Source organism: Hoplias malabaricus, chromosome 5 (assembly GCF_029633855.1).
Source record: "Hoplias malabaricus isolate fHopMal1 chromosome 5, fHopMal1.hap1, whole genome shotgun sequence".
NCBI classification, from domain to species: domain Eukaryota; kingdom Metazoa; phylum Chordata; class Actinopteri; order Characiformes; family Erythrinidae; genus Hoplias; species Hoplias malabaricus.
In genome coordinates, this window is record NC_089804.1 from 5200442 (window position 1) to 5227054 (window position 26613).

At 43.2% G+C, this 26613-nt stretch overlaps 2 protein-coding genes and 1 long non-coding RNA gene across 3 annotated transcripts; 1 reads left to right on the forward strand and 2 right to left on the reverse strand.

Annotated features, from left to right (window-relative positions):
- Nucleotides 1-1255: 1255 nt before the first annotated feature.
- LOC136697965 (cytochrome P450 2J5-like) lies at nucleotides 1256-10845 on the forward strand. Its single transcript, XM_066673331.1, has 9 exons — nucleotides 1256-1615; nucleotides 2767-2926; nucleotides 3744-3896; nucleotides 4624-4784; nucleotides 6205-6378; nucleotides 7319-7460; nucleotides 7595-7782; nucleotides 8119-8260; nucleotides 8935-10845. The coding sequence occupies exons 1-9, from the start codon at nucleotides 1421-1423 to the stop codon at nucleotides 9123-9125; spliced, it is 1506 nt and encodes a 501-aa protein (XP_066529428.1). The 5' UTR covers nucleotides 1256-1420; the 3' UTR covers nucleotides 9126-10845.
- A 5-nt stretch (nucleotides 10846-10850) lies between these two features.
- On the reverse strand, nucleotides 10851-13085 carry LOC136697988 (uncharacterized). Its single transcript, XR_010802777.1, has 3 exons — nucleotides 12987-13085; nucleotides 12286-12376; nucleotides 10851-12164 (listed from the first exon to the last, which is right to left on the reverse strand). It is a non-coding gene; the product is annotated as an uncharacterized lncRNA (long non-coding RNA).
- Nucleotides 13086-15265: 2180 nt separating this feature from the next.
- LOC136696461 (uncharacterized protein C1orf87 homolog) lies at nucleotides 15266-19795 on the reverse strand. The gene is made up of 8 exons (XM_066670894.1): nucleotides 19692-19795; nucleotides 18791-18856; nucleotides 18400-18535; nucleotides 17638-17748; nucleotides 17318-17557; nucleotides 16998-17066; nucleotides 16106-16268; nucleotides 15266-15426 (listed from the first exon to the last, which is right to left on the reverse strand). Exons 1-8 carry the CDS (start codon nucleotides 19793-19795, stop codon nucleotides 15266-15268), a joined length of 1050 nt encoding a protein of 349 aa, XP_066526991.1.
- Nucleotides 19796-26613: the final 6818 nt, after the last annotated feature.

Below are 26613 nucleotides of genomic sequence, written 5' to 3' on the forward strand. Positions count from 1 at the left end.
AGCAACAAGCAAAAATTTTTATAAGTTGGATATGTAATAAATTCAGAGTTATTATTATTATTTAGCATTAAGGAGTACTTACATTTATTCTAAATTACATTACATTTAGTTACATTTATACGGTCTTACAGTTACATCTGGCCCTTTGAGGGCAACCATTATGCTGATGTGGCCCTCTGTAAAGATGAGTTTGACACCCCTGCTCTAGGGGGTACATAATTTATTGCAAGAAACTGTGAGGGCACTTTATCTTTTTTTTGCCCCAACCCAATATCCAATCTGATTGGTATCAGCTTTATTAAGTCTGATCTTAAACTTAATCCTGTTCTTTCTTGGATATTCTTCTTCAGTGGTGGCAGGCTCACACTCCCTCCTCCTCCCTGCATGTGTGTGTGTATAAAGGCGAATTTGCTATTGTTCTATTTGAAGTAGGTTAATTGAAGTAGGTTTTATAGTTAGTATAGTATAGTAGAGTTCTTTGTACTATTGATTGTAGTAATACAATACATAGTAGTAGATGTATTTTTGTAGTTGTGGTATTAGTTTTTGTAGCAGTTGTATGAGTATTAATAGTAGCACTGTTAGTTTTTATATTACTAGTAGTTGTAGTAGTAGTATGTTTTAGCAGAATCCAACACATTCATTTCTTTAATGCTAAATAATTGTTTACCAAATTCGGGCAAAAACTCTTCCCATAATTCACTCTTTTTACGGACACTAGTGAGGTATTAGTCTCTGTATTATTTAATGATGTAAGTGTAAAGACACACCCATTCTATATGTTGCAACAAAGGCACAATTCAGAGGTCTGTCAAGAAGTTGCATCGCACAAATTAGTATTTTGTTCCTGTTTATAGTGTCATTTGTCTGGTGTCACTTACAGTGACCACAGTTCTACACTTGAGACTGAATACACAGATGAGCCAAAATATTCAGACAACTTCATATGTCCCATTGTGTAACGCTGGACAATAAAGGAAGATTCAGCTGTGTGTGTGTGTGTGTGTGTGTCCATTTTGGCCACATACATTTGTAATGATGGTTACAAGAGGAAAGTTTTGAACACACATACACACACAAACACACACACACACATACATATCGACCACTGTACACTTTAAAGTGATAGTAGAATGTTCAGTTTCATGACATCACACATAATCTAAATGAAATATAATTGTCTTTAGTGTAAGTGAGATATAGATGGTGTGTGACCTCTGTGCCACTAAAGAGAAAGGCACATGACCTACTTTTCCCATACAGAAACACTGAAGAGGCCGGCCAAGTTCCAGTGACCCTGGAAACGCCCCTCCTATGAAAGAGGCCCCCATACGTCAGCAACACTGTTGTCCCTCCTCCTTCCTCCTGGGTGCAGCGTATAAAGCCTGTGAGCTTGTGTTGTTTTCTTATCTCTCTCAGAATGGAGTCTGTGCTGAAATATTTGGACTGGACGACGGTGGGCTTGGCCCTCCTGGGAGGTCTTCTCTCTCTTATTGTGATGGAGATTTTCAGGCTGAATTTGTCTAGAAGCCAATACCCCCTTGGACCCAAACCTCTACCATTCTTGGGCAACATGCCTCAGTTTGTGAATAACCCAATGGATTCCATCAGATCGGTCAGTTCTGTTTGAGTATAATTTGAAGTAATCTTAACTTTTTCTATTGTTAGACCTCATGTTTTATTTTGTGCATATATTGATACACCTCAAGAGTTTAAAGAGTTAAACTTCATTCCCTCTGAAGTTAAACTGGTATTGGTTGTTTAATATTATACCTGTACAGGACCCTGTGGTTCTGACATTGCAGAATTGGTCCACGCCAGAGATACTAGACATCTCTAGTGTCAGCTCTACTGTCGCCTGTATCTTGGTAATTTTACAACTCTAAATGTACCGATTGTGTCAAGGGTGTTCTGCTTGTAAAGGGTCAGAAAGTCCACAGCATTGTCTGTCAGATGTTCAGTCCTGATCTCTCTTATCTAGGCATGTTTACACTTGCACATTCTCCCTACATTTGTTCTCATGCCTTCTTGGAATGCAGCCAAACTTCCTGCCATGAATTCTAAAGGAGCATTAGGTCATTTTTTTTTTTTTTACCTCAGAACATATGAACATATATAAGCGCTTACAGACAATGAATTAATGAATAATTACGAAACAACTTTTCCATTTACAAATATTACAATTTGCTGCAGTGGTAGTGTTAGCCCAATTATTTAGAAAATAACATCTTATGGGAAATAAGGCAACTTACAAGAATTCATAAAATGAACAGCAGCTGACATCTGTCATATAACCAGTATCATTGTGTTGCAGGTGTGTAAATTAAATATACACATTTCACCATGATTAAGAGACTTTACTTTTCAACTTCTTCAAACACTACAGCATGGTGTTTTGGGGCACAGCTTTATCAAGTCATCTGTATCATTGATGTGGAAAAATGTTAAATTCGAAACTATGAAGTGCTTGTGAAGCTTGTGGATCAAATGATAGAAAGTCCATTCCCTGCAGAAGAGAACCAGGGCCATGTCATAATCGGAAACAGCTTGGAAATACCTTCATTATTGTCTCTTGACCTCTGTTTTAAGCATCATTTTAAATATACATATAAATAAATATATAGAAATATTAAATGTTGATTATACATTCGTATAGTGAAATGGACTACAGCACACATGAGAGAGAGAATGGAAGATTAATAATTCAATATAATTTTAGTATTTATTTTTATTTCATAAATCTATGTAATTTTGCTTCCTCTCCAGTTGCTGAAATACGGTGAGATAACCTGTGTTTACGTGGGCAGGAGCCCAATAATTGTGATTAATACGCTGCAGACAATGAAGGAAGCGTTCGTTAAGAATGGGGCTGCGTTTGCTGGGAGGCCGTACATGCCAGTATTTGATTGGATCACTGGGGGTTATGGTCAGTACCTCAAAGTATTTCTGTGACATAAATGCAATCATGTGTTTATTTATTTATTTTTATTTACTTGTTTTCATGTGGATAAGAGCTTTTTAATTACCTTTTAAAATGAGGTAATATTTTCAAAAGTACAAGTTATGAAGAAGGGGCGGTACAAGTTATGAAGAAGAACTACCTGCTGCACAGTGGTGCAGCAGGTAGTGTCTCTGTCACACAACTCCAGGGACCTGAAGGTTGAATTACATTTTGACAAAGTCACATTTTTAGTGTATTACCTCATTAATTTGGGAATCTGGAGCTCCAACCAAACCCAGGAAAAAGGGGAAACAAGGCATCACAGTATGTTTTCTATTATCAGCCTAAGTCTGGAAATATAGGATATTCTGATATAGTACTACATCTACCATAGATAGCAGGCACTTCACCAGAGCCTCTTCAATGGATCCGCATTAATGTTAGAGCCAAAGATTAAATGGAGCAAAAAAAAAAAAAACGGAGTACAGAGTAAAACTGGGGATAATATAAAAAGAGAAAAGGTAAAAGGGAAAACAGAGCAAAAGTGACTAATAAGCTAGCATTTCTGCTCCGTGAAACTCAGTGCTGGGACCTTACATTTGGTTTAAACAGAGACTCATTCTCACCAGGTGATGATGGTGGCCGTTCTGAACAGAGCTGTTTAGACAGAGAGGAGAACACTGCTGCCTTGCTTGTGGTGTTTTGACCAAAATATTTTACTCAAGACCCCAGAATTGTTAAATATTACATGTCCCCATATCTCCTCAATCTATCTGTCTCTACTCTTCTTTTCCTCTCACAGGTATCATAATGGTGACATATGGTAATGCCTGGAAGCAGCAGCGACGTTTTGCCCTTCACACGCTACGTAACTTTGGCCTGGGAAAGAAAACCGTGGAGGAACGAGTGGCTGAAGAGGCACAGTATCTCATCAGAGAGATGCTCAAAGAGGAAGGTAAATAAATAAATAGATAAAGTAGAAGGCTGGCCCTGGTGTGTTTCAGCTTGTGTTAATGACCCTTTAAGTACTTTGAAGTTCAACAAAGCATAACATAGAAATGTTAGGAATATCAGGGCTGTTCCTATGGCTTGTAAAAACTCCAGCATCCCTGCTGTGTCTGATCCACCAGCACAGCACACACTAACACACCACCACCACGTCAGTGTCACTGCAGCACTGAGAATGATCCACCACCACATCACACCTGCTCTGTGGAGGTCCTGACCATTGAAGAGCAGGGTGAAATAGGGATATGAAAGTATGCAGAGAAATAGGTGGATTACAGTCTGTAATTGTAGAAGTACAAAGTGCTTCAGTATGGTTAGTGGAGCTGATAAAATGCACCGTAAGTGTAGATACCAGGTGGTTGTTCCTAATCCAGTGATCATCCAGTGTATATCTGGACTCAGAAGTTGATCCTCATGAAATCCACCTTCATCTTTGGGCTTTTATTGGTTTGTTTCTCCTTTGAAAGTAACTACAAAACCTGAATCTCATACTGTGTTTAATATTGTTGTGAGTTTAGTCAGTTTTTTGCACATTAGTTTATACTCCTATAAACAACTCTCTGTATACTTTGTGTTGAACTACATTTCACTTGGGTTTAACTGAAGTAAATGCTGGAAGGGCCTTTTGTCATATCCTTCCTCATCATGTCCAATGTCCTGTGATTTTTTTTAAGGAAAGCCTTTTTACCCCATCCACCCCATAATGAATGCAGTCTCCAACATCATCTGTTCCATCATGTTTGGAGACCGCTTTGAGTACGACGACAAGCACTTTGCTGAATTTCTGCGAATACTAAATGAAAACATCCAGCTCGCTGGATCATTCTCAGCTCAGGTAACGTCCCGCAATGACATGGTTTTACAAAACAACACTAGAGGATAAAAACAATATAAGTTCTTTGGAAGGAACTATACTCAGAGATTAAATAGAGAGCTCTCTCTGAAGTCATGCTACTTTTGCAACCCCACTGAACACCTTATTGTGCCAGGAGCAGACTGTTCACATCATGTCATATCACGATAAAAGATGCCTGGGCTAGCTAGCACGAATAGTAAGAAGACAGAGCACTAACTGCCCAGAGAGACTTGTCTTTATGCTTCAGTAGAATTACATTTCTTTATATTAGAATCACAATGGCAGCTCTGGAGTTTCTGTCATCGTGGAGTTTCTTTTAGACATTTACAGATGTTGAAATGTACAGCAGAGATGAGGATATTGCTTTATTCCTGCTTCATATGTGGGTAATATTGACTTACTTTTCATATATTCACTTAAGGAGGAATGTCTCTAAATTCAGGAGATGGCTAACTACGTTACTGAACATGCATTAAAACTAAAATGCTCAAATTACAAATGAGTTTCTGTGTTAATTCAAAAAGTGAATAAAAACGTACAGACAATTTACATTTCAGCCATGTACAAACAGTTGTTGTTTTTCTCCCTCAAACACAACATTCCACCTTAAGGGTTTCTGAACATAAACAAAACAGAGAGAACAGTGTTTCCCCATGATTGTAGGTGTCCAATTTACATCAAAATTTAATCATAATTAAATCATGCTATAAAGCGTGCTGTGTTAGACCTGGGCAGTTTGCATTCTTCTCTGATGTGTGTCTGATGTGGCAACATGTTTCTTCAGAAGCGTGTACTTACCCACATTGTCCCGAGGGCTGGTGGCACTGTGTGATCAGTGGAGTTTACCAAAAAGCATTTAATTGGAAATGACTAGTAATTGTGTAAGTGGTAGTTCCAGGGCTAGGCCCCATCTAGCCACCTATTTGTTTTCAACTTGTTTTCAGAATTTTCCTTTTAAGGCACTGTGTTGCTGGCTCTCTACCATGGCTTTATCGCAGTGGCAGAGTGCTGGTCTAATTATGCAGCTGCCCAAGTTATGTTCCCTAGTCTGAGTTTTGTATGTCTTGTCTACTCTTGCTCTTGGGTCCAATTAATAACAAATATGTGGTAGCTCGCCTAGTTAGGAAGCTGCATTGTCTTCAACACGACCAGGGTTCGATTCGTCCCCTAGGTGAGCCGTTACAAACTGGGGATAAAACTGACCAAATATTGGAATTAAAACAATGCAACAAAAGAAACACTCACCTTTAAGCTATGATTAACTAGTATACTGTCTCTGTATGAGAAACATTGTGACTGCGGTGAGCTGCTAGCAAGCAAAAGGAGAGGAAAAGTGAGAGCCACATTTTGTAAAAGCTGTTCACACATGGTCTTTATTTTTTTTTTTTTCCTCCCGCAGATCGTCAACTTGGCTCCTTTCCTTAAACACTTTCCAGGGTATCACCAGAAGATGAAGCAGAATGCTGACGCCTTGATAAGGTTCTTTCGTGACGTTGTGGAGGAGCACAGGAAGACTTTGGACCCAGATAATCTTCGAGACTTCATCGATGCTTACCTGGTGGAGATGACAAAGGTGAGCAAGACTTGACAGCATTGAGCCAATACTCCTGGACATCTACTTTCATGAAGAGTATAACTCCTATGTGTGAGGATGGATTGTGCTTTTACATGCAATTCTCTAGTTTACTACATCATATCATCCATTTCAATTTGCGCTCTTTCCACATTGTTTTCTGGATATGCATGGGTCAATCCTTGCTTAAATATACACTCATTTTATGCAAAGTGTCTCTTTATAAAACACAGTTGTGGTGCTGAGATTTGTTTGCTCTGTTGTGATATAAGATTTCATTTTCAAAATAAGACTCCTGGAAGCGCAGAGAGCTGGTGTTTTGACCCCTACTGTCCTCTTTGAGCCCTTCGCTGACTTCCCTCCTGCACCAAAACCAACACGACCCTCACAGTGAAGTCAATCAGTTATTGGTTTTCCCCTTCCACCTTAAATGTTATTTTAGTAGGCAGACATTTACTTTTCATTCTCTGTTTTTGTATTCAAATGTTTCCACCTTAAAGGCTTTAGTTTGAGGCTAATATTGACCTTTTTGACCAGGTCCACCTTAAAAAGGTGACTACGCAGAGCGACAGAATCACTAATCACTTACAGTATAGCACACAAACGACAGACTTTAAACTGTTAATGCTGCTGTTATTCTGCACTTAGTTTTGTATAAATCACAAAACAGATCTGACACCTTTAGCCCTCACAAATGCGTCTGTATGTTACATTGATACCGAAAATTCAGAAAAGCCAAAAGAAACAAACTGTTGGAAAGGGACATACTGGAATAAGGCAAATTGTCCATTTTGTTCCCCAAAAGTGTGCTACAAGTTCCTAAATAAAGATACTGAAGATGTACTTGTGCTGACCTCCACAGTGATAGTTAAGTCCCTTATTTTTGAAAAGTACAGTGAAGAGGACTTCTTTACCATTGTTTCTCTCTTGTTCTGAGCAGCAAGAGTCAAATGAAGACTCAACATTTCATGAACAGAACATGGTCATGTCCACCTCTGACCTGTTCCTGGCTGGGACGGACACGTCCGCCGCTACAATCAGATGGGGTCTCATTTACATGATGGACCACCCTGAAATACAAGGTACAGAAGAGAGCATGGAGAAATATCTTAGGGACGCAGAGAATAAAGGACAAATAGTCATATGAAACAATATGAATGGTGCAGAACTTTAATGTTAACATTTAATTTTATTATGATTGCTGGCCACATTCCAGAGTGCTGTCATGAGGAGATAGTGAGTGTGTTGGGGTTTGACCGCTCTCCCTGCATGGACGACCGCACACGACTGCCCTTCACTCATGCCACCATCCATGAGATCCAGCGCTGGGCTAATCTCGTCCCTTTGGGCGCGGCCCATGAAACCACAGAGCCAGCCGAGCTGCATGGATACCACCTGCCCAAGGTAACCACGGAGGGATGGAGGGGTGAGTGGTTGAGCAGTTGAAAGACTGAATGGATGCATGTTTGAAAAGAGGACAACATTATTGAATAGAAATTATAACTGTTGAGCAGATGGGAAGCTAAACGAAGGAGTGTATGAATGGATGGAAGTACTTGGATGAAAGGATGAATAAAACAGATGAAGAGAAATGAACTGATGTAAAATAGAGACATATGAAAGAATGAATGGTTGATTTGGGCTGAATTCAGGAATGAAATGTTATGGAACGCCTTCAGTCCTTACCCCTACTCTGAGGTTAAAATGTTCCTACATCAGTATCCTTTTTCCCCACGGTAGGGAACACAGGTCATGGTCAACTTTACGGCCATCATGACTGACCGAGAGCACTGGAAGTATCCAGACAGTTTCAACCCAGAGAACTTTCTGGACGAGAAAGGACAGTTCTGCAAAAATGACGCCTTTGTGCCATTTTCTATGGGTAAGTCTGATCAGAGATCAATAACTGATCACATTGATTTATCAATCTACTCAGGCTTTAGCTGGTACTTTATGCCCCTTTTCCACTGCATGATACGTACTCTACTCTACACTGTTTTGTCCTTTTGCTTTTCCATTAGGAAAACCTGATATCTAGAACCTGGTACTTTTACCTGCTCACTCATGGCCCCGAGCGAGTCAAGTGGGGACTAAACATGATGTGTAAACCTTGCAGAGCATTGATTCACCAGAGAGACTTGTAACACTACACAATGTAATGCAGACATTCAGCACATACTGGCTATTTGTACAATCTCCAAACTACAGTAGTGAACTCATAAATGCAGCTCCTAAAATTACACACGCCTTTTCAAAGAGATTGAATGCTGCTTTATGGAAGCCCTGAAGGGAACAGTGAGAATAATAAAAATAGTTAAGTATGATCCTGAGACTTAGTTTCATACTATTTACATCTGTTATACACAGCAAAAACATTTGAAAAATATTTCTAGCATCAGTTGTACTTTTTTTTACATTTGAGTATACTATGAGCCAGGTATCAGGTACCAAAAGGCGAGTATAGTCGAGTAGTGTAGAAACCATGCAGTGGAAAAGCACCAATAGATGAAGTGCATGCTTATATGTATGTGTGTGTGTGTGTGTGTGGTGCTGCAGGTCCGAGGTCGTGTCTGGGTGAGACTCTCGCAAAAACAGAGCTCTTCATCTTCTTCACGTCTCTGCTCCAGAGATTACAGTTCTCCTGGCCTCCAGGAGCTCCACCAACAAACCTGGATGGTATTATGGGGATGGTCCGCTCACCGGTTCCTTTCAATACAGTCTGCCGCAGCAGAGAGACCACCCGCTGAATCACAGCACACCACCCACAGCATGTATATGGTCTTTAGATATGATATCTATATATTTTTCCTAACACCACACAGAGCAACTTCATCAAATTCATTTGCATTCATTTTTGGAATGTTACTATGGGCTCATTCATAATCTTTCAAATCTCTATGAAATCTCTACACAGCTGCACAAGCCAAATGTCACTATGCCCAATGCCAAGTGCAGATTTTAGAGGTATAAATACCTCCAATGTTGAGCTGTGAAAAGGTGGTTCTCCTGAGTATACATTAAATAATACAATCATAAGAGGGATGTCATATGGTATAACATACACAAAATTAATCCTTTTTATTTAGCCCATCTTTGATATAGCGTCATGTTTAAGACTGATGTAATGAAATTCAACAGAATGTTTCTCACTGTGAGAATGCAGCACTGAGCTTCTTCAAATGTATTACTATAATGCAATATTAATATGGGGCGACACGGTGGTGTCGCAGTCACACAGCTCCAGGGACCTGGAGGTTGTGGGTTCGAGTCCCGCTCTGGGTGACTGTCTGTGAGGAGTTTGGTGTGTTCTCCCTGTGTCAACGTGGGTTTCCTCCGTGTGCTCCGGTTTCCTTCCACGCTCCAAAAACACATGTTGGTAGGTGGATTGGTGACTCAAAAATGTCCGTAGGTGTGTGAGTGAATGTGTGTGTGTGTGTGTTGCCCTGTGAAGGACTGGCGCCCCCTCCAGGGTGTTTTCCTGCCTTGTGCCCAGTGATTCTGGGTTGGCTCCGGACCCACCGCATCCCTGAATTGGAGAAGCGGTTTCAGACAATGTATGAATATTAACATATTAACTCTGACACCCCCAACATATTTATATTTCAACAGGTGTCCTTGGGTGGGCACCAAACAAATTTCTCACTATATTAATCATCACAGTAATTTTTCAATCCTGATCATAATAATTTTATTCACAAACAGCTATTTATATACAATATTAAGATATCAATAAGGTACATACAAGTTCAAAAATTGCTGCCAACATGTGTTTGGCGTCAAGATCTTTCTTACAAAAGTAATATACATCAAATAAAACTGCATTTAAAAGTTTTAAAACTTTTGTTTTTGCATTTAAATATACACATCACATGATAAAAAGGTTTGGCACTGCATTTGATCCTGGAATGTGATTGGTTAATTAGGTCCAGTATAAAAGCTGCTGGTTTAAAGACACTCAAGTCATTAAGCTCTTTTGGTCTCTTTTCCCTCTGAGTTTTCTACAGAGACATAGTACACAACCACCGTCCTTCATTTTCCTCTCATACACTCAATCCTCTAACGTTCTAAAGGGCAGTTCCACCACTTCCTCAAATCCCCTTCATTGAAAAAAAGTTGTGAACACAGTGATGGAGTTGGTGGGGTTGAGGGGTAAGTGCTAAGTCTGAATTGCTCACAATGGTGGTGAATGGAACCAGATGTCCACCTCTAAACACTCCTCATAGAAAGGTATTTCAGGATCATGAAAACAATGCTGATGCACAGGACAATGTTTAAGGACAGTTTTTTAAAAGGTACACATTCGTTTATTTCCACAGAGGAGAGGGACATGCCGAGTCTTGTGAAACAACATTTTCCAAAATTGTCGTATTATATAAAACGTGGAGATCACTGCTGGTGATGGAGAGGAAATAAAGGGCTATGTTTCTGGTATAGATTCCCTTCACCACCACTTTAAAAAAAACCCTCTACATTCAACCAGCTTACCATCAACAAAACACTATCAATGACACTGTTTACATCTCAGCCACAGAAGTAAGGAGGAATATTAGGAAAATTGGTGGAATTCTAAAACTATTCAGTGCCCTTGCTTTGCCCCTGATTGCAATTCAGTGCAGGACTTTCCTAAATCACATGTCCAACCTTTGACCTCTAACTTTGTGTATTTAAGCTTTATTTTGGTTAAAATTAAATAATATTTTATTGCAATATAGTGGTTATCATTTGAATTTTACTCTTGTTTTGTTCACTACTTTGTAGCAGTCTGCAAAAGTTATGAGAAACAACGCCCCCTTGAGGTGCAGTTCCTCTCCATGATTGAGTGAGTTCCAAGCCAGTTCCATGAAGTGCTTTGCATGTAAAAATATACTGAGGCCAATCAATGCACAGCCTTCTGTTCAGAAATTGTAAAAAGAGAGAGCCCTCGAGTTTCTAAAATGTGATTATAGACGCCAGCGCCTTTACCACTCCAGTTATGCCACAGGTGTGGCTGTAGGAATATGCTGGATTTTGTATTTGCTGCATGTGTATGAACTCTAGATGTCCCTGCAGACAGAGATAAGTTATCTTCCTCACTCTGGTGCCAGGCATCTTTGCTGGTTTTGTTGTTGTTGTTGTTTGGGTTTTTTTGTTTTTTTTTTAAACATGATCCCTGAGAAAGTACTACATCTGTGGTCCCCACATTGCATGAAAACATCTTAAATCTTGTCAGTATAATCCCAAATTTCTCACTCTGAGATTGTACAATTATCATTACGTCATTCAGCCTGTTTCTGAGGAGCGTGACTTGTTTTAAGAGCATTTTATCGACTGAAAATTGTCGTCATCACTTGATTTACCAAGATCTAATGCAAAAACTGGTCTGCCACTGGATTAACAACCCCTCCCCCATCCCACCAGTGAAATCATCTAAAACAAGCAAAGACTAATAGAAACAGGCTAATTAAGGATATTACACAGTTTTCGTATATATCCACCTCATAATGAGAAATATTACACGTATTGACTTGATTTAAAATGATCTCACTGAATGAGATATGGGTTTGGCAGCGGCTCCTCATTTATCGCAGGAAGAAGGAGGGTCTGGACACCAACCCCCTGAAGCCGGACGATTGTGGACATAGATGCTAGAAGGTGGCGGACAGAGGGGTAAATTTTCAGGACGTCAGGGTGAAGGAGAAGTGGACAAAACCTTCGAGCCTGGCTCAGAGTCACTCCATTAGGAAATCGGGTCATCAGATCTCTCAGAGAATCCATCAGCTGCTGGACATAGGGTTTTAGATGTGGTCCTAAGAGAGAGGGCATGGGAATATGTTCCTAATGTGATAATAGTTTTGTCACATTATTAATTATCATTAACGTAAATATATAATTAAATTTACAAGGAATGAAAACTCATCTTTAACTCACCATTGCTATAATCTGAAGGTAGATGTGCGAGTACTGCATCTTTATAGGATTTAATTCCACCTCCAAACTGCTCCATCTTCATTGTGGTTACCTGATGAAAACCATTCAAAACAGCTCTACCTCCACTGCAATAACAGCTGGATCACACTTTCTTTTTCATCAGAATACATTTCAGCTGTTAATCTGAAGTAATTTGAAGACTGTGTCTGAGACTGCAGTAGAGCATTAGGCAACCTCTAGTGGCCAAGCAGGGGAACCACAATAACAGAGAGATGCTTGGAGTGTCATTTGTTTTAAAAACGTTTTCTCAAGCACAGAATGCAGTACCAATTGCTAAAATAAATATTTTTTAAAATCATGTCCTACATATTTTTTCCAGTTCATTTACAAGTTAGAAAACAAATAATATTGTTAAAGGCACGTTTTAAATAAATAACTACATAAATGTTGTCCTTAATATTGTTTTTTTTTTAAATAGTAAACCTATGTTTGTTATTGTTAGGAGTGTACTCTGGACACCGAAATCGCGTTGGTCCCCAAAACTCTGCTCTAGACTCACCCTCACTGGAATAATAACAAGAACTAAACATGATATAAAAATAACGATTACCTTTTTATTACCTTATGTTTATTGTCGAATTAAACGATAAATAAACAGAAAATATAGAAAAACTTTCAGTGAAATATGATAAATAACTAACCTGCGGAGCGAAGAGAAAACTTTCCGTCGCTTATTACACGGGCTCCGTCCAAAATGGCTCCTTATTCACTACAAAGTGCCCTTAATGAGCCCGGCATAGGGGTGATTACTACACGCCTATACTGCACTCGCTGTTATACGGAGAGGCTTAAACTGAATACAGATGGATATATTAATAGACATTAAAGCACGCTTTGGCTCCGGACGCCGTTATTTTATGTCTACTCAATTAACTACTTAGGGATTAGGGAGCCACTTAAACTCTAGGCATCCTCCGCTCACTTCCGCTTTCATTTCAATGAAAGACCTAACTTTCGTTACGAAGAGGAAGAACCTAATCATATATAATTTAATATCTATACAATTTATAACAATAAATAAATATGCCAAGTGACATCGGCTACATGAAGTCGCAGCAGAATATGGAAGATAAGATGGAAGTGGAGTGGATTATGCCACACTACAAAATATCTAGCGACACCGCTGCTGGGAACAAATGGTACTAGAATAACAAACAAACAGACATACAAAAAAAAAATTACTTGGCAGCAGAACAACCTCAGTTCCAGGTCAACAGTCGAAATCCGTGCTCCATCCAGTGTGATTGTTTATTTCACCTGTGTAATAGTAGTGTGTAATAGTAAAACAAAGTTGATTCAAAATGACAGCAAGAGATTAATGGACCCAAACAAACCCTGTTCCAGCTACAGACAAAGATCCATAATCAAAGGACCGTCTTTCTCCTAGAAATTATTGAAACAACAACACTATCCAATCAGAATCTGCTGAATAAGCCAAACATACATCTTTACAAATTAAGCCAACACCAGTCCAGCTCACCCCAAAGGGTTTGAATGGAGCACCAACACAGTTCCACTGCTCCCCCAGACCAATTCTGGGTGGACTTTTTGCTTCTCTGGACAATGGTTCGCATTGAGCATGATGAACTTGGGTCATGTCCTGCTTCTGAAGCTCCAGCCAATATTCTGGGGTTAATTGGAGTGGTGTTGTGACCCAGTACTAATCATCCAACCTCAGCAACAGACTTCACTAATGTTTATTTAGCTGATGGTCATCAAACCCTCACAGTCACATTCCAACATCTAGTGTTTAGACTTCCCAGAGGAGAAGGAGCAATAAAGGGGGAACATCCTGGTCCTTGAGGGCTAGGGACTGGGAGCTGTACCTCAAACCACCTACACCTCCACCTCCACCATTGTGTAGTGTCCCCTCTTCTTTTAACCACAGTCTGTAAACGTCTGGGAAGTGTGGCGACCAACTGTGGGGTTTTGGGAGAAAACGTTGTCCCAATTCTTGTTTGATGTGGGATTCTGCTCACAGTCCTGGGTCTTTGCAGAGTTTTTTGTTTCATGATGAGCCAAATGTTTTTCTGCTGTTGAAAGATATAAAGGCTGTAGGAAAAAGCAGACCAGACTCTTCTTCCACGAAGCCATACTGTGGTTAAATATTGTCTTGCTATAATATGCAAGGCCTTACCTGAAAGACACATCTAGATGGGATCATATTCTAAAACAGCTGCATACCGTATTGCATTGGAAAGGCATTCTCCAGCCCCAGGCCACTAGAGGGAGACACAGAGCTGCCACACTGTAATCAGCTCTGCTCTTAATCATGGATGGAATTATGTTATTGTCTGCTCTCCATTCCCCTTTAGAATGACCAGTCACAACACAGAGACCACCCACTGAGTCACAGCAGACCACCCTCTGGATTATAAACCCAATGGGCAAATGTTAGCCTTGAGATTTTCAGCTTAATCACTCAATTGAAAATTATTTTTAATCCATCACTCTGATTTCAGTACAGCAATGTCATCAAGGGGGTGATGAAGAGTGTAGCAGCCTTTTCAAAAATCCCTTTCATGTCTGTAATAAGAAAATCCAGACCCAGAAGTCCTTACATAGACATGACCCTGACTGCAGTACATTTTAAATCTCTTTAAAAATTACACTAAAATGTCCACTAACATCTGTACATCGATTCAGCATGGAGTTCATAATCATATACACATTATCCAGGGAAAATCATATACCTCCATTTTCCTATTTAGCATTTTCTCTACATAATTTGAACACTTTTCTGAAGAATGGGCAAATATAAATGTCTCAAAATGATTTGTAATCAGATTTCTTTGCCTTGACTGGCATTCAAATGTTAGACCAGTTATCCATCTCTGGCTAAGCTAACATCGTAATGGATTTGTGTTATTTTCAAGGGTAGAAAAGTCACTCTGGTGGAGGATCAGTGGTCTTTTATTGTTCAGCGACCCTTCAGGAGCCGCAGAGCCGTGGTCAGGTGAACTCTATCGCGAAGCTGAGCTTTTCTCATCACCTCGTTGATCCTGAGTGGACTCAGGTTTAGGTCGAAGATCTGGCTGTAGTTCTGGATCAAACGCTTGGCCTGCTCCTTTTCTAGGAATCCTGAAACAAGCAGGACATATCCAGATGGAAAATGCACAGATAGTTGAAGTTGGAAGATCATCATATTTTATATTATTTTACACGATTCTCTGTGGTCAGATCTCAAAGCCAATTTTCACTAGTTTATAAGTTTTATATAAATAACTGTTGTCTAAATTAATGCTTTTTTATGCTAATTAACACCAAATTTTCCTCCCATAATTCACTTCTTTTACAGAGACTACTGAAGTATCACCTAGCGATAAATACAGTGTCACTACTGTTGAGTTCAGAAGGTAGATTACACTGTTTATATTGTGTTATGAATTATATATCATAACTCTCTCTCACTCATACACACACTCTGAGGACTGCCCCAGAAGAAACCAGTCAGTAGTGGTCAGTGTGAGAGCCCATGTGCTGCTTCCACAACTGTGACCACCCATAAGGTCAGGGGTGCTGCAGCACATTATGGGAAACTAACATGTTCTGGACCACAAACACTAGCCCAAAGCATTCCAAGAGTTCTGGATGGAAGTGCAGCACTCCACAGTATGCCAGCTGCTTCCTGCAGAGCCCAATGTTGGGTGATTTGACCCCCACCCCTGGCAGACACATGGCATTGAGCATGACGTTGTGTGTTCTGGACTTTCAGGCGTTTGATCAGTAGTATGTAGCGTGGTGCATCTTGGTTTCTTACCTGTATTTTGGCTGTCGCAAAGTTGCAAGGCGCTCTCCATTTTCTGGAACCTTTGAAGCCATGGCTCCATTTCTCCAGAGTCTATAGACAGGGCGCCTTCACTCCACACGGAGCCCAGCTCACCCTCCTCCCCCATCTCAGGGGAGGCCTTCCAGATATCTGCCTGAGAGAAAGATGATAAGAAAACAAGCTCCTGAGTGCCAGGGGTATACAGATGTAACCACAGACAGACTTCAAACATTGAGATTAATGGACACGGTCCCAGATCGGGTTAACGGACACTGTCCAACACTGACCCATAGGCTTCATCGCTTGTGGCAAAATACCTCCAAGTCTGTCATGAAGGGGCTGAATGTCTGACAGGCATAACCCACTGTTTTAGCATGACATAAAGAGGCAAGCAATTGGGAACTCTTGTGCTGCAAAAAAAAAAAAAACAGACCCATGTGAAACCAAATAGTAGCTTCAAGCAAACACTCGAGGAATGGCAAACACTTTTTTTGATGACAATTCTAAAAACTGTTGGAATGAATGCAAAGTTACCAGTCGATCCATTCCACTGACCTTACTGATTCAGTTTGGAGTTCTACAGTTACAGACTGAAGTGTCTCAGATACACCTTTGCCCCCTTTTACCCTGTTATTCAATGGTCAGGACCCCCAGTGAGCGCCCAGATTTTAAAACCTCTAGCAGCACTGCTGTGTCTGATCCACTCTTACCGATGCAACATACACAAACACAGGCAAAAGGGGGCAAACAAAGTATACTGGTATAGATTAGTGAAGTTTATGCCAGTCCTTGTTCTATTAATCTTTCTGTATTATGATTACAAAAATGATTATCAATGTGCACACCAGTCTATTAAGAACCTCATATGGAGCCATGGACCCACCACAGTGTTCTGGAGCTCCTGATTCTGAGGGACTTTCTGAAGGAACTGCAGCAGCTCTGTGTACAGCACCTGTCGAGTAAACACAGATCAGATAGATGAGCTTTCATTTTTCATACAGACGTTTCATTTCCACCCTCAAAGCCAAAATGTTAAACGGACACACATATTACTCTCAGATTTGAGCTAGATTTAAGATTCACCCAGAAGTAGAACTGTACCACTCTGGAGCAGCTGCACATGAGCCTAAACCTAATGCTGGAGGTGTGTGTGTGTGTGTGTGTGTCCAAACGTTTGACCGAACAAAGTCAAATCAGTGGTACCTGCTCAGGGTGGGCGGAGCTACAGAAGACCTGCAGGAGAGCGGCCAGTGTGGGCAGCCTGAGGGGCACCTCCCACCTGAGGAACAGGTATGTCAGTTCCGATTGATGGATGGAGCCTGTGTGAGCGGGGTCAAGGGTTTTCATTTCTGCCCTGATCTGCTCCAGTGTGTGGAGATCCCAGCCATCCAGCTCCTCTGAGGCAGCCAATAGAAGCCAGTCCTCAGACTGTGCACTGTTTACCTGAGGAATCAGAGTTAACTGTGAGATACGGTTGCTGGATGCTGAGTGTACAGAGCTGATGCTGACCCTCCTCCTCCTACCTCTTGGCGTCTCGGTGCTGGCGTGGTGGTCTTAGCAGCAGCTCTCCTGAGGTGGATGTAGGAGCGGGAGCGATCACCGCAGGGTGCAGTCACACAAACTCGGTCTGGAGCCTGAGAGAAAGAGCAGGACTTTCTCTTGAATTCGATATTTTAATTTCCAGTTACATAGTGCAGTTTCTGTAGTGCTCAGGCTGAAGTAGCAAAAACAGAGGCATGCCCATGAAGGAATACAGCCCACAAAATGCTGATGGGTCTTGTTTCACAGTGTGTGGGTTGGGTGGCTCCAGATCCTCAAATCAGTGTTGTACAGCCACTGAACAAGGGATTCTTTCAGAATATGTCCCCTTCAGTGTTAGCTGTGATGACTAAATAAGGAATCTGAGATATGACTTTCATTAATTCATGCTAATTGGAGTAGTTTAATTACAAAATTGAGAAACATGTATTTTCAAAGTAAGAAATTTACAGAACACATTAAATTTAATTGGAAGTCAAAAAAATAATATATATATAATCCTTGCCTTACTTACTGTAAATTAAGACACCATTAAAGTGAAGCATTACTGATGTTTACACAGTGTTGTAAACTGTGATTTAAGCCAATGAGAATCTTTGTTTACTTTTGATACTCTGCTCCATAAGGCTTTGAAACTAAATTTTATCCAGACTAGAAAAATACATCCGGTTCCAGACGAACATAATGAATACCGCACACGTTATTCCCTCTCTGCTTTCCTATAAAAACTATTTAAGCATGTGTACTTGTGTGAGAGCAGCGTGGAGCATGGCATACTCCGTGTGGTTAGACGAATGGAGCTCTAGTTTCTGGGCTGAAGTTTTCTTCACTCCATCTCCCGCTCTGATGGCAGCACGGGGTTCTTCGTTCTCCCTCAGAGTCCTACAGAACAACATCAGACTCATACTGAGTTATAAATATGCACGTCTGTTAAAAATAGCTCTGTGAGAGACAAAGACGCTTCTTCATTTACATAAAGAAAAGGAAAATCAAAGTGTCGTAAGTGCAAAACAAAGGAAGGCACAGAGAAAATGGGAACCCCTCCCAAACAACCACCTCCCCGTCAGATCAACAACTCTTAGAGCTTTCATCTTTTTAATGAGAGGAACACATATATCCACAGCTGTCTGTGTGCACCTTTCCTTCCACTGTGAGAAGTACTCAACACTATGGGTCTGAAAGGGCATGGGTTGGTCAAGAGGCCTGCGATGAGAAAAGGAGTTAGACACAAAAGAAAATCATGAATGAGTCCCTGAGCCCACACCTCAACATCACAGAATGGGACTGGGATTACAGTGGAAAATGTATCCAGCTGCAGACATCTGGGGCAAACAAATTTCATGAGCAAAGCTTCACACACATTTCAGTTTGATGAACTTTTACACACTAATTCTCATGTGAAACCATTTCTTAATTTTACACTTGCCCCTTGTTTTCAAGAGTTATCTCTCCCCCTGAAACTGACTTACAGTGTGTACTGGTTAAATCTTCCTCTGCGAAATGATACAATTCAAGAGCTTGATACATCATCAGAACACAAACAGCAGCCTTCACAGGGGCTCTGTGGTGATGTTAGTGTGTGTTGAGGTGATAGGAGTGGATCAGACACAGCAGGGCTGCTCGAGTTTTTAAACAGTGTTTGTTTTAAACTCATCCAAAAGACTTTAAATATTGTTTTGTTTATATTGCATTGTTAATATTTTTACATTAATATTGTTGCAATAATATTCAGGCCCTTCTTTGGCTCCATCTTCACAGATTGACACAAACTGCAAATCTCTACTGTGACCATGGATTAAGACTGGACTTTGGAGGCTGTCTGCAGTGGTCTTTGAGAAACACTCTTGGAAGCTGAATGGAAGCTGGAGTGAAGGAAAGATTGGACACGATAAACAGTCCTGAGGCTTTCTGTGCTTTTCACTGACCTTGGGATTGACCAGCCTACAGTTAATGACCTCTGTGACCTTTGTCCAATCCTGCATTGTACAAACTATTGTAGCAGTTAGCCTGATTTTTCTTGAACAAATTGCCAACCTACCTGTTCGGGTCGATGAATCTTTTAATGTGTTTCCCACCAACAATCTTAACCACCATCTGAGGCATGGCACTCCCCTCTGGGTTCAGCTTTCCATTATTTTCCATCACTTCGGGTCAGTAATCCCAGAGGCCTGTTATGGATGTCCAGCCAAAAATTAGTCACAACATTACAACAATGTTGCCTTTCAGTGAGAATACTGTGCACTACATTTGTAACTAAGAACCACAATGTATGATGGCAGGGAATCAGTTACTCACAGCTCCGTTACTGCATCCGGCAACAAAACTAGTCACTGCAGTTTCCAGATCCTGATTCTGATCCACAGGTCTCAGTAACGCTTCTTGGAAGATGAAGTGAATATGAAAAGCAGAACACACACAGACAAACACACTCTCCATAGTTACCTTCTCCCTCTTGAGCCTAGCTGTAATACACAGTGTGATTTATTGCTCCCTCTTGAGAGTAGAGTCTCCACGCAGTAGAGGAAGAAGAGTCCACCATCTCTGGGGATAAACACGAGCATGTTCAAACTCTGGTAGACACCCCTTCAGAAACAAACACAAATCCCCACTTTTGCTTCATTAATTAATTCATTCATTCATTCATTCATTGCCTGAATCCGCTTATCCAGTTCAGGGCGGCGGTGGGGCCAGATCCTTCCCGGAATCACCGGCACAAGGAAAATGAAATAAGAGATAAATTAAATATATCTCCACTTCCCTACGAGGTCCTTCAAAGCTGGAGAATTCACACTGAGATCAAACTATGGGTGAGTGGACTACAGCTGTATCCTCTGCCCTTCACTGCACTGTGTATTGTGTGGGATACTTCTCAATGGTCCGCTGAAATAAGGGCTAAAGAGTACTGACAGGTTCCAGCACTGGACAGAGGTAAACACTAAATGAAATGGCAGACAAGTCTTGAGTCCATTAGATCACCTGCAGATGGCACTCTGTCCCCAACTGAGCTTAATGCTACCAGTTCCTTACAGCGGAGCACCGAGCAGTTTCAGTTCCTCATTAAGCCAGACATACAGAGCCCCCCAGGTGTGTGGTGTATGAAGCACTAATGTGTTCATAATGTAAATACATTAATTAATATACAAATAAACATGGAAATATTTACATTTCATCGTGCTTTAATATTGACACATTTAAATAATAATTAAATAAGTGTTATTTAAATAACACTGTGTGGAGTGTCTAAGAAGTGCCAGAGGCAGCTGATCTCCACTATGTGTCTACACCTACCAACGTGTGTTTTTGGAGTGTGGGAGGAAACCGGAGCACCTGGAGGAAACCCACGCAGACACAGGGAGAACACACCACACTCCTCACAGTCACCCGGAGGAAACCCATGCAGACACAGGGAGAACACACCACACTCCTCACAGTCACCCGGAGGAAACCCACGCAGACACAGGGAGAACACACCACACTCCTCACAGACAGTCACCCGGAGGAAACCCATGCAGACACAGGGAGAACACACCACACTCCTCACAGACAGTCACCCGGAGGAAACCCACGCAGACACAGAGAGAACACACCACACTCCTCACAGACATTCACCCGGAGGAAACCCACGCAGACACAGAAAGAACACACCACACTCCTCACAGACAGTCACCCTGAGGAAACCCACGCAGACACAGGGAGAACACACCACACTCCTCACATACAGTCACGCGGAGGAAACCCACGCAGACACAGAGAGAACACACCACACTCCTCACAGTCACCCGGAGGAAACCCATGCAGACACAGGGAGAACACACCACACTCCTCACAGACAGTCACCTGGAGGAAACCCACGCAAACACAAGGAGAACACACCACACACCTCACAGACAGTCACCCTGAGGAAACCCACGCAGACACAGGGAGAACACACCACACTCCTCACAGACAGTCACCCTGAGGAAACCCACGCAGACACAGGGAGAACACACCACACTCCTCACAGACAGTCACCCGGAGGAAACCCACGCAGACACAGGAAGAACACACCTGTCACACTCACGTCCCATCTAGTCCGTTTTCTCAGCACATGGCTTTGTTTTGTTTACTTTCATGCCCCGCCTTTGTTCCGCCTCCTCATCGTTTCCCTTGTTATCCGTTTCAGGTGTTTCTTGTTTGTTGTGTTATTTAAGTCCCCTTCCCTCACTTCCTGGGGTCGTTCATTGTTCCGAGTTTCTTGTACATTGTTACTTATTTCGTGTTCATAGTTCTTTAGATTGCTCTTTGTATGTTCGCCTTGTTCTTAGTGTTCTTCGTGTCTCTTGCTCGTCTCTCGTGTTCGTTTCTCTGGTTCGTTTCACGCCCGTTTCATGCTCGCTTCCTGTTCTAGTTCGTTTGTGTTTGTTCTGTTAAATAAAGTCTGTGTTCTAAGCGTTTGCGTCCGCCTTCCTTCAGTCCGCACCCCGCGCCCCTTACAGAATGAACGACCCACACATGGACGCAGCTAGCACGGACTATTCTTTCGAAGAGACGTTCAGGAAAGTCCAGGAGTCTCTAGCGGTAAAGGTGGGGGATCAACCTGCTGCCCTGCTGTCCTTTATGGGAGTTCCCCCCGAGTTTGAGGGAACTTCAAACGTTGAGGGTTTCCTGCTTCAGTGCCACCTGTATTTTAACTACCTGACTGTCCCTGCACCACGTGAATTCGTTAAGGTAATGTTCATGAGATCCCTTCTCAAAGGGATAGCACTACAGTGGGCTGATCGAGTGCTGGGAGAGAGAACCCTGCATATTACAGTGGAGACTTTTAGCGAACTGTTGAGAGCCAGATTCTCCCGATCGTCTCCCGAGGACATCTCCGCAGGACCCTCTGCTCCCGAGGACTACCCCCTCAAGTCCGGGGAAATTTTTTGGGGGGGTTAAGGGTAGGGGCTGTTAGCCTTCAGCCTCAGGACGACGGAGGTGAGGCTAACAGGGGCGCACCTCTAGGGGATCTCAAGAGTGCGCCCGTCAAACCCCCTAAACCCTCTAAAGCTCCAGCGCGAGCCCGGCGAGCAGCACAAACTCCTGTCTTCATTAACGCGGCGCCAACGGCCGTTTTCATGAGCGCGGCGTCTCCAGCCGCGCCTGTCTTCGAGAGCTCGGCGCCTCCTGCCGTACCTATCTTCGTGAACGCGGCGCCTCCTGCCGCGCTTGTCTTCGTGAGCACGGCGTGCGCCTCTCCTGTCTCCGTGGACGACGTCGCAGATTCCTCTGTCTCCGTGGACGTCGTCACAGTTTCTCCTGTCTCCGTGGACGACGTCGCAGACTCCTCTGCCTCCGTGGACGTCGTCACAGTTTCTCCTGTCTCCGTGGACGACGTCGCAGACTCCCCTGCCTCCGTGGACGTCGTCGCTGCAGGTTCCCCTGCCTCCGTGGACGTCGTCGCTGCAGGATCCCCTGCCGCCATGGACGACGTCGCTGCAGGTTCCCCTGCCTCCGTGGACGTCGTCGCTGCAGGTTCCCCTGCCGCCGTGGACGTCGTCGCTGCAGGTTCCCCTGCCGCCGTGGACGTCGGCGCTGCAGGTTCCCCTGCCGCCATGGACGTCGGCGCTGCAGGTTCCCCTGCCTCCGTGGACGTCGGCGCTGCAGGTTCCCCTGCCTCCGTGGACGTCGGCGCTGCAGGTTCCCCTGCCTCTGTGGACGTCGTCGCAGGGTCTCCAGTCTCCATGGGTGCGGCCCAGCCAGCCGCTCCTCTGCTCGTGAGCGCGGCCCAGCCAGCCGCTCCTCTGCTCGTGAAAGCGGCCCAGCCAGCCACTCCTCTGCTCGTGAAAGCGGCCCAGCCAGCCGCTCCTCTGCTCGTGAAAGCGGCTTCAACGGCTGTTTCTGCCCCCGTTCGGTCGTACCCGTAAGACGGCCCCAAGGACTTCGGGGCCGATCCCCAGAACTGTGCCCAGGCTGGTTCCTCGGACTGCCCCGCAGACATTTGCCAGTCCTGGGCACCCCCATGTTATTTTGATTCCTGTATCTGTCCCTGTCTTGATTCCTGTCTCTGTGCTTGTCCCTGTACCCTTGTCTGCGTCGGTTTTGATTCCTGTCCCTGTCACGGTGTTCGTCTCTGTCCCCGTAAACGTTCTGATCCCGGTTCCCCTGCCAAGTCCTGTCCAAGCACCTACTCATGTCCAGTCCCCTGTTCAATCCCAGTATAGATCCTCTGACTCAGCACCCGTCCAGTCTATGTTCCAGTCCAGTGTCTCTCTCCCTGTTTCCAGTATAGTCCAGTCCCAGTTACCTGTCCCGTCTCCTGTCCAGTCCCCTTTGCAACCCTCTGCCCTGTCTCATGTCCAGTCCTCGTTCCCTTCCTATGTTAAGCACCCCGTCCAGTCCTCGTTCCCTTCCTATGTTAAGCACCCCGTCCAGTCACATTTGTCCACTCCCGTCCAGTCTCATGTGATCACTCCCTTTCAGTGTAGTCCTTTCCTGTCACAAGTCCCATCTCCTGTCCAATCCAAGTTTCAGTCCCCTGTCTCTGCCCCTGTCCTGCATCAGTCCCCGTTTCAACCTTCTGTCCTGTCTCATGTCCAGCACCCTGTTCAGTCACGTGTGTCTGCTCCTGCCTTGTCTCCTGTCTTCTCGCGATTCCCGTCTCCTGTTTCTAGTTCTGTCCAGCATCCGTTACTGTCTAGTCCCTTGTTCACAGCTCCATTTCCCGGCCTGTCCTGAGTCCTGTCTCCTACAGTTCCTTGTTTTTCTAGTCTGTCTTGTTTTCCGTGCTCCCTCCTGCGCCAGCTTCTGGGGGGTCTAGGTTACGCGCCCCGGGAGTTGCGCGTTCAGGAGGGGGCATCTGTCACACTCACGTCCCGTCTAGTCCGTTTTCTCAGCACATGGCTTTGTTTTGTTTACTTTCATGCCCCGCCTTTGTTCCGCCTCCTCATCGTTTCCCTTGTTATCCGTTTCAGGTGTTTCTTGTTTGTTGTGTTATTTAAGTCCCCTTCCCTCACTTCCTGGGGTCGTTCATTGTTCCGAGTTTCTTGTACATTGTTACTTATTTCGTGTTCATAGTTCTTTAGATTGCTCTTTGTATGTTCACCTTGTTCTTAGTGTTCTTCGTGTCTCTTGCTCGTCTCTCGTGTTCGTTTCTCTGGTTCGTTTCACGCCCGTTTCATGCTCGCTTCCTGTTCTAGTTCGTTTGTGTTTGTTCTGTTAAATAAAGTCTGTGTTCTAAGCGTTTGCGTCCGCCTTCCTTCAGTCCGCACCCCGCGCCCCTTACAACACCACACTGAGGAAACCCACGCAGACACAGAGAGAACACACCACACTCCTCACAGACAGTCACCCTGAGGAAACCCATGCAGACACAGGGAGAACACACCACACTCCTCACAGACAGTCACCCTGAGGAAACCCACACAGACACAGGGAGAACACACCACACTCCTCACAGACAGTCACCCGGAGGAAACCCACGCAGACACAGGGAGAACACACCACACTCCTCACAGACAGTCACCCGGAGGAAACCCACGCAGACACAGAAAGAACACACCACACTCCTCACAGACAGTCACCCGGAGGAAACCCACGCAGACACAGGAAGAACACACCACACAGTCACCCGGAGTGGGACTCAAACCCACAACCTGTGACACTACCTGCTGCAACACAGTGCTGCCCAAAAGACAATTTTTTGAGTGAAACTAAAGCCCAAATAAATAGAAAGACCCAAGGGATATCAAAGGCCATCAGACAAAATAGTAATAAATGTTTGCTCTATAAAAATTTAAAAGCATAGTATTCAGAATTTGCTCTTGGAAAATATTTATAATATTTATAAAATTAAGGCTGAAATGGGGAGACAAACTCGGATATACAGGGGTTAGACAATGAAAGTGAAACACCTGTCATAAGAGTTTATCAGATCATCAAGAACATAACACACACACACACACAGACACACACACACACATCTACACACTTTGTCTTGTAAGTCATTTCTCCACCAGCTCTGCTGAGATGTATTTGGAGTAAAGGCTTTTTGGTTGAGGCTACGGAGTGTAATAGCCTCCAGGTGTTTGATGACGGCTGTGAAGAGCTTAACACTGGCACCAAGTGACTTTATTAAATGGATTTGGATTTTAATTAAAGGGCTGTTCTTGATAAGGAACAACTTTTGATAAGAGACTAAGGACAGATAATGGGGGCGAAAAAGCTTAATTGGAGCAATTACCTGAGGACAAGGGATGTGTGTGTGTGTGTGTGTCTGCACATGGACTTCTCACGGTTTGCACTGAGGAACCCACTCTTATTTGGCTCCAGCTGGGAACAAACCTGAACCAGTGTGTGTTGGTGGAAACATGGCGAACGGCTCCAAATTATATTCGTGAACAGGAACATTTCCGGTCCCTTTTTAGTGGAAAAGCACGACTTGTGAGTCTTGATTCCTTCCACAGTTTATTCCTCTAGCATTGAGGGAGCTGTTTCCTGTCACCACTGTCACCATTTGCTTTCTCACCTGGGGTTATTTGTTTTGAGCTTTGTTTTAATTTTCAGGTTCTGTAAAGCTGCTTTGGGACACTGTGGAGAAGCAAATTCTCCCGATGGCAGTGTCTTCGGAAGTTCGGTAAGTGCCAGTAACTGCTGCACATTTTAAGGTTGAAAGGAGAGTTCTAATAAGATGTTACCTTCACTCAAACTCTGTAAAGACGAGATGCACATATATAAGATTCTACAGAGAGTTTAGGAAAGCTATGGGGGAATGTGAATCTACACATTAAACTGACAACAGCCAGCAGGAGCACCAGACGTTGCTAGCTCCATGTTAGAGAGATGAAGTGCTGCAGGTATCCCCCACCGCCCATGGAGTTGAAGCTGTGTAATCAGGAGAATGGAGAACATGAGAACGGAGCGCTAATGAGGAGGTGCTGTGCCTGGACGTCCTGGTTCTGTTTGGTTCTGGTGAATTAAAGCGTGAAAGTGTGTAAATGAAG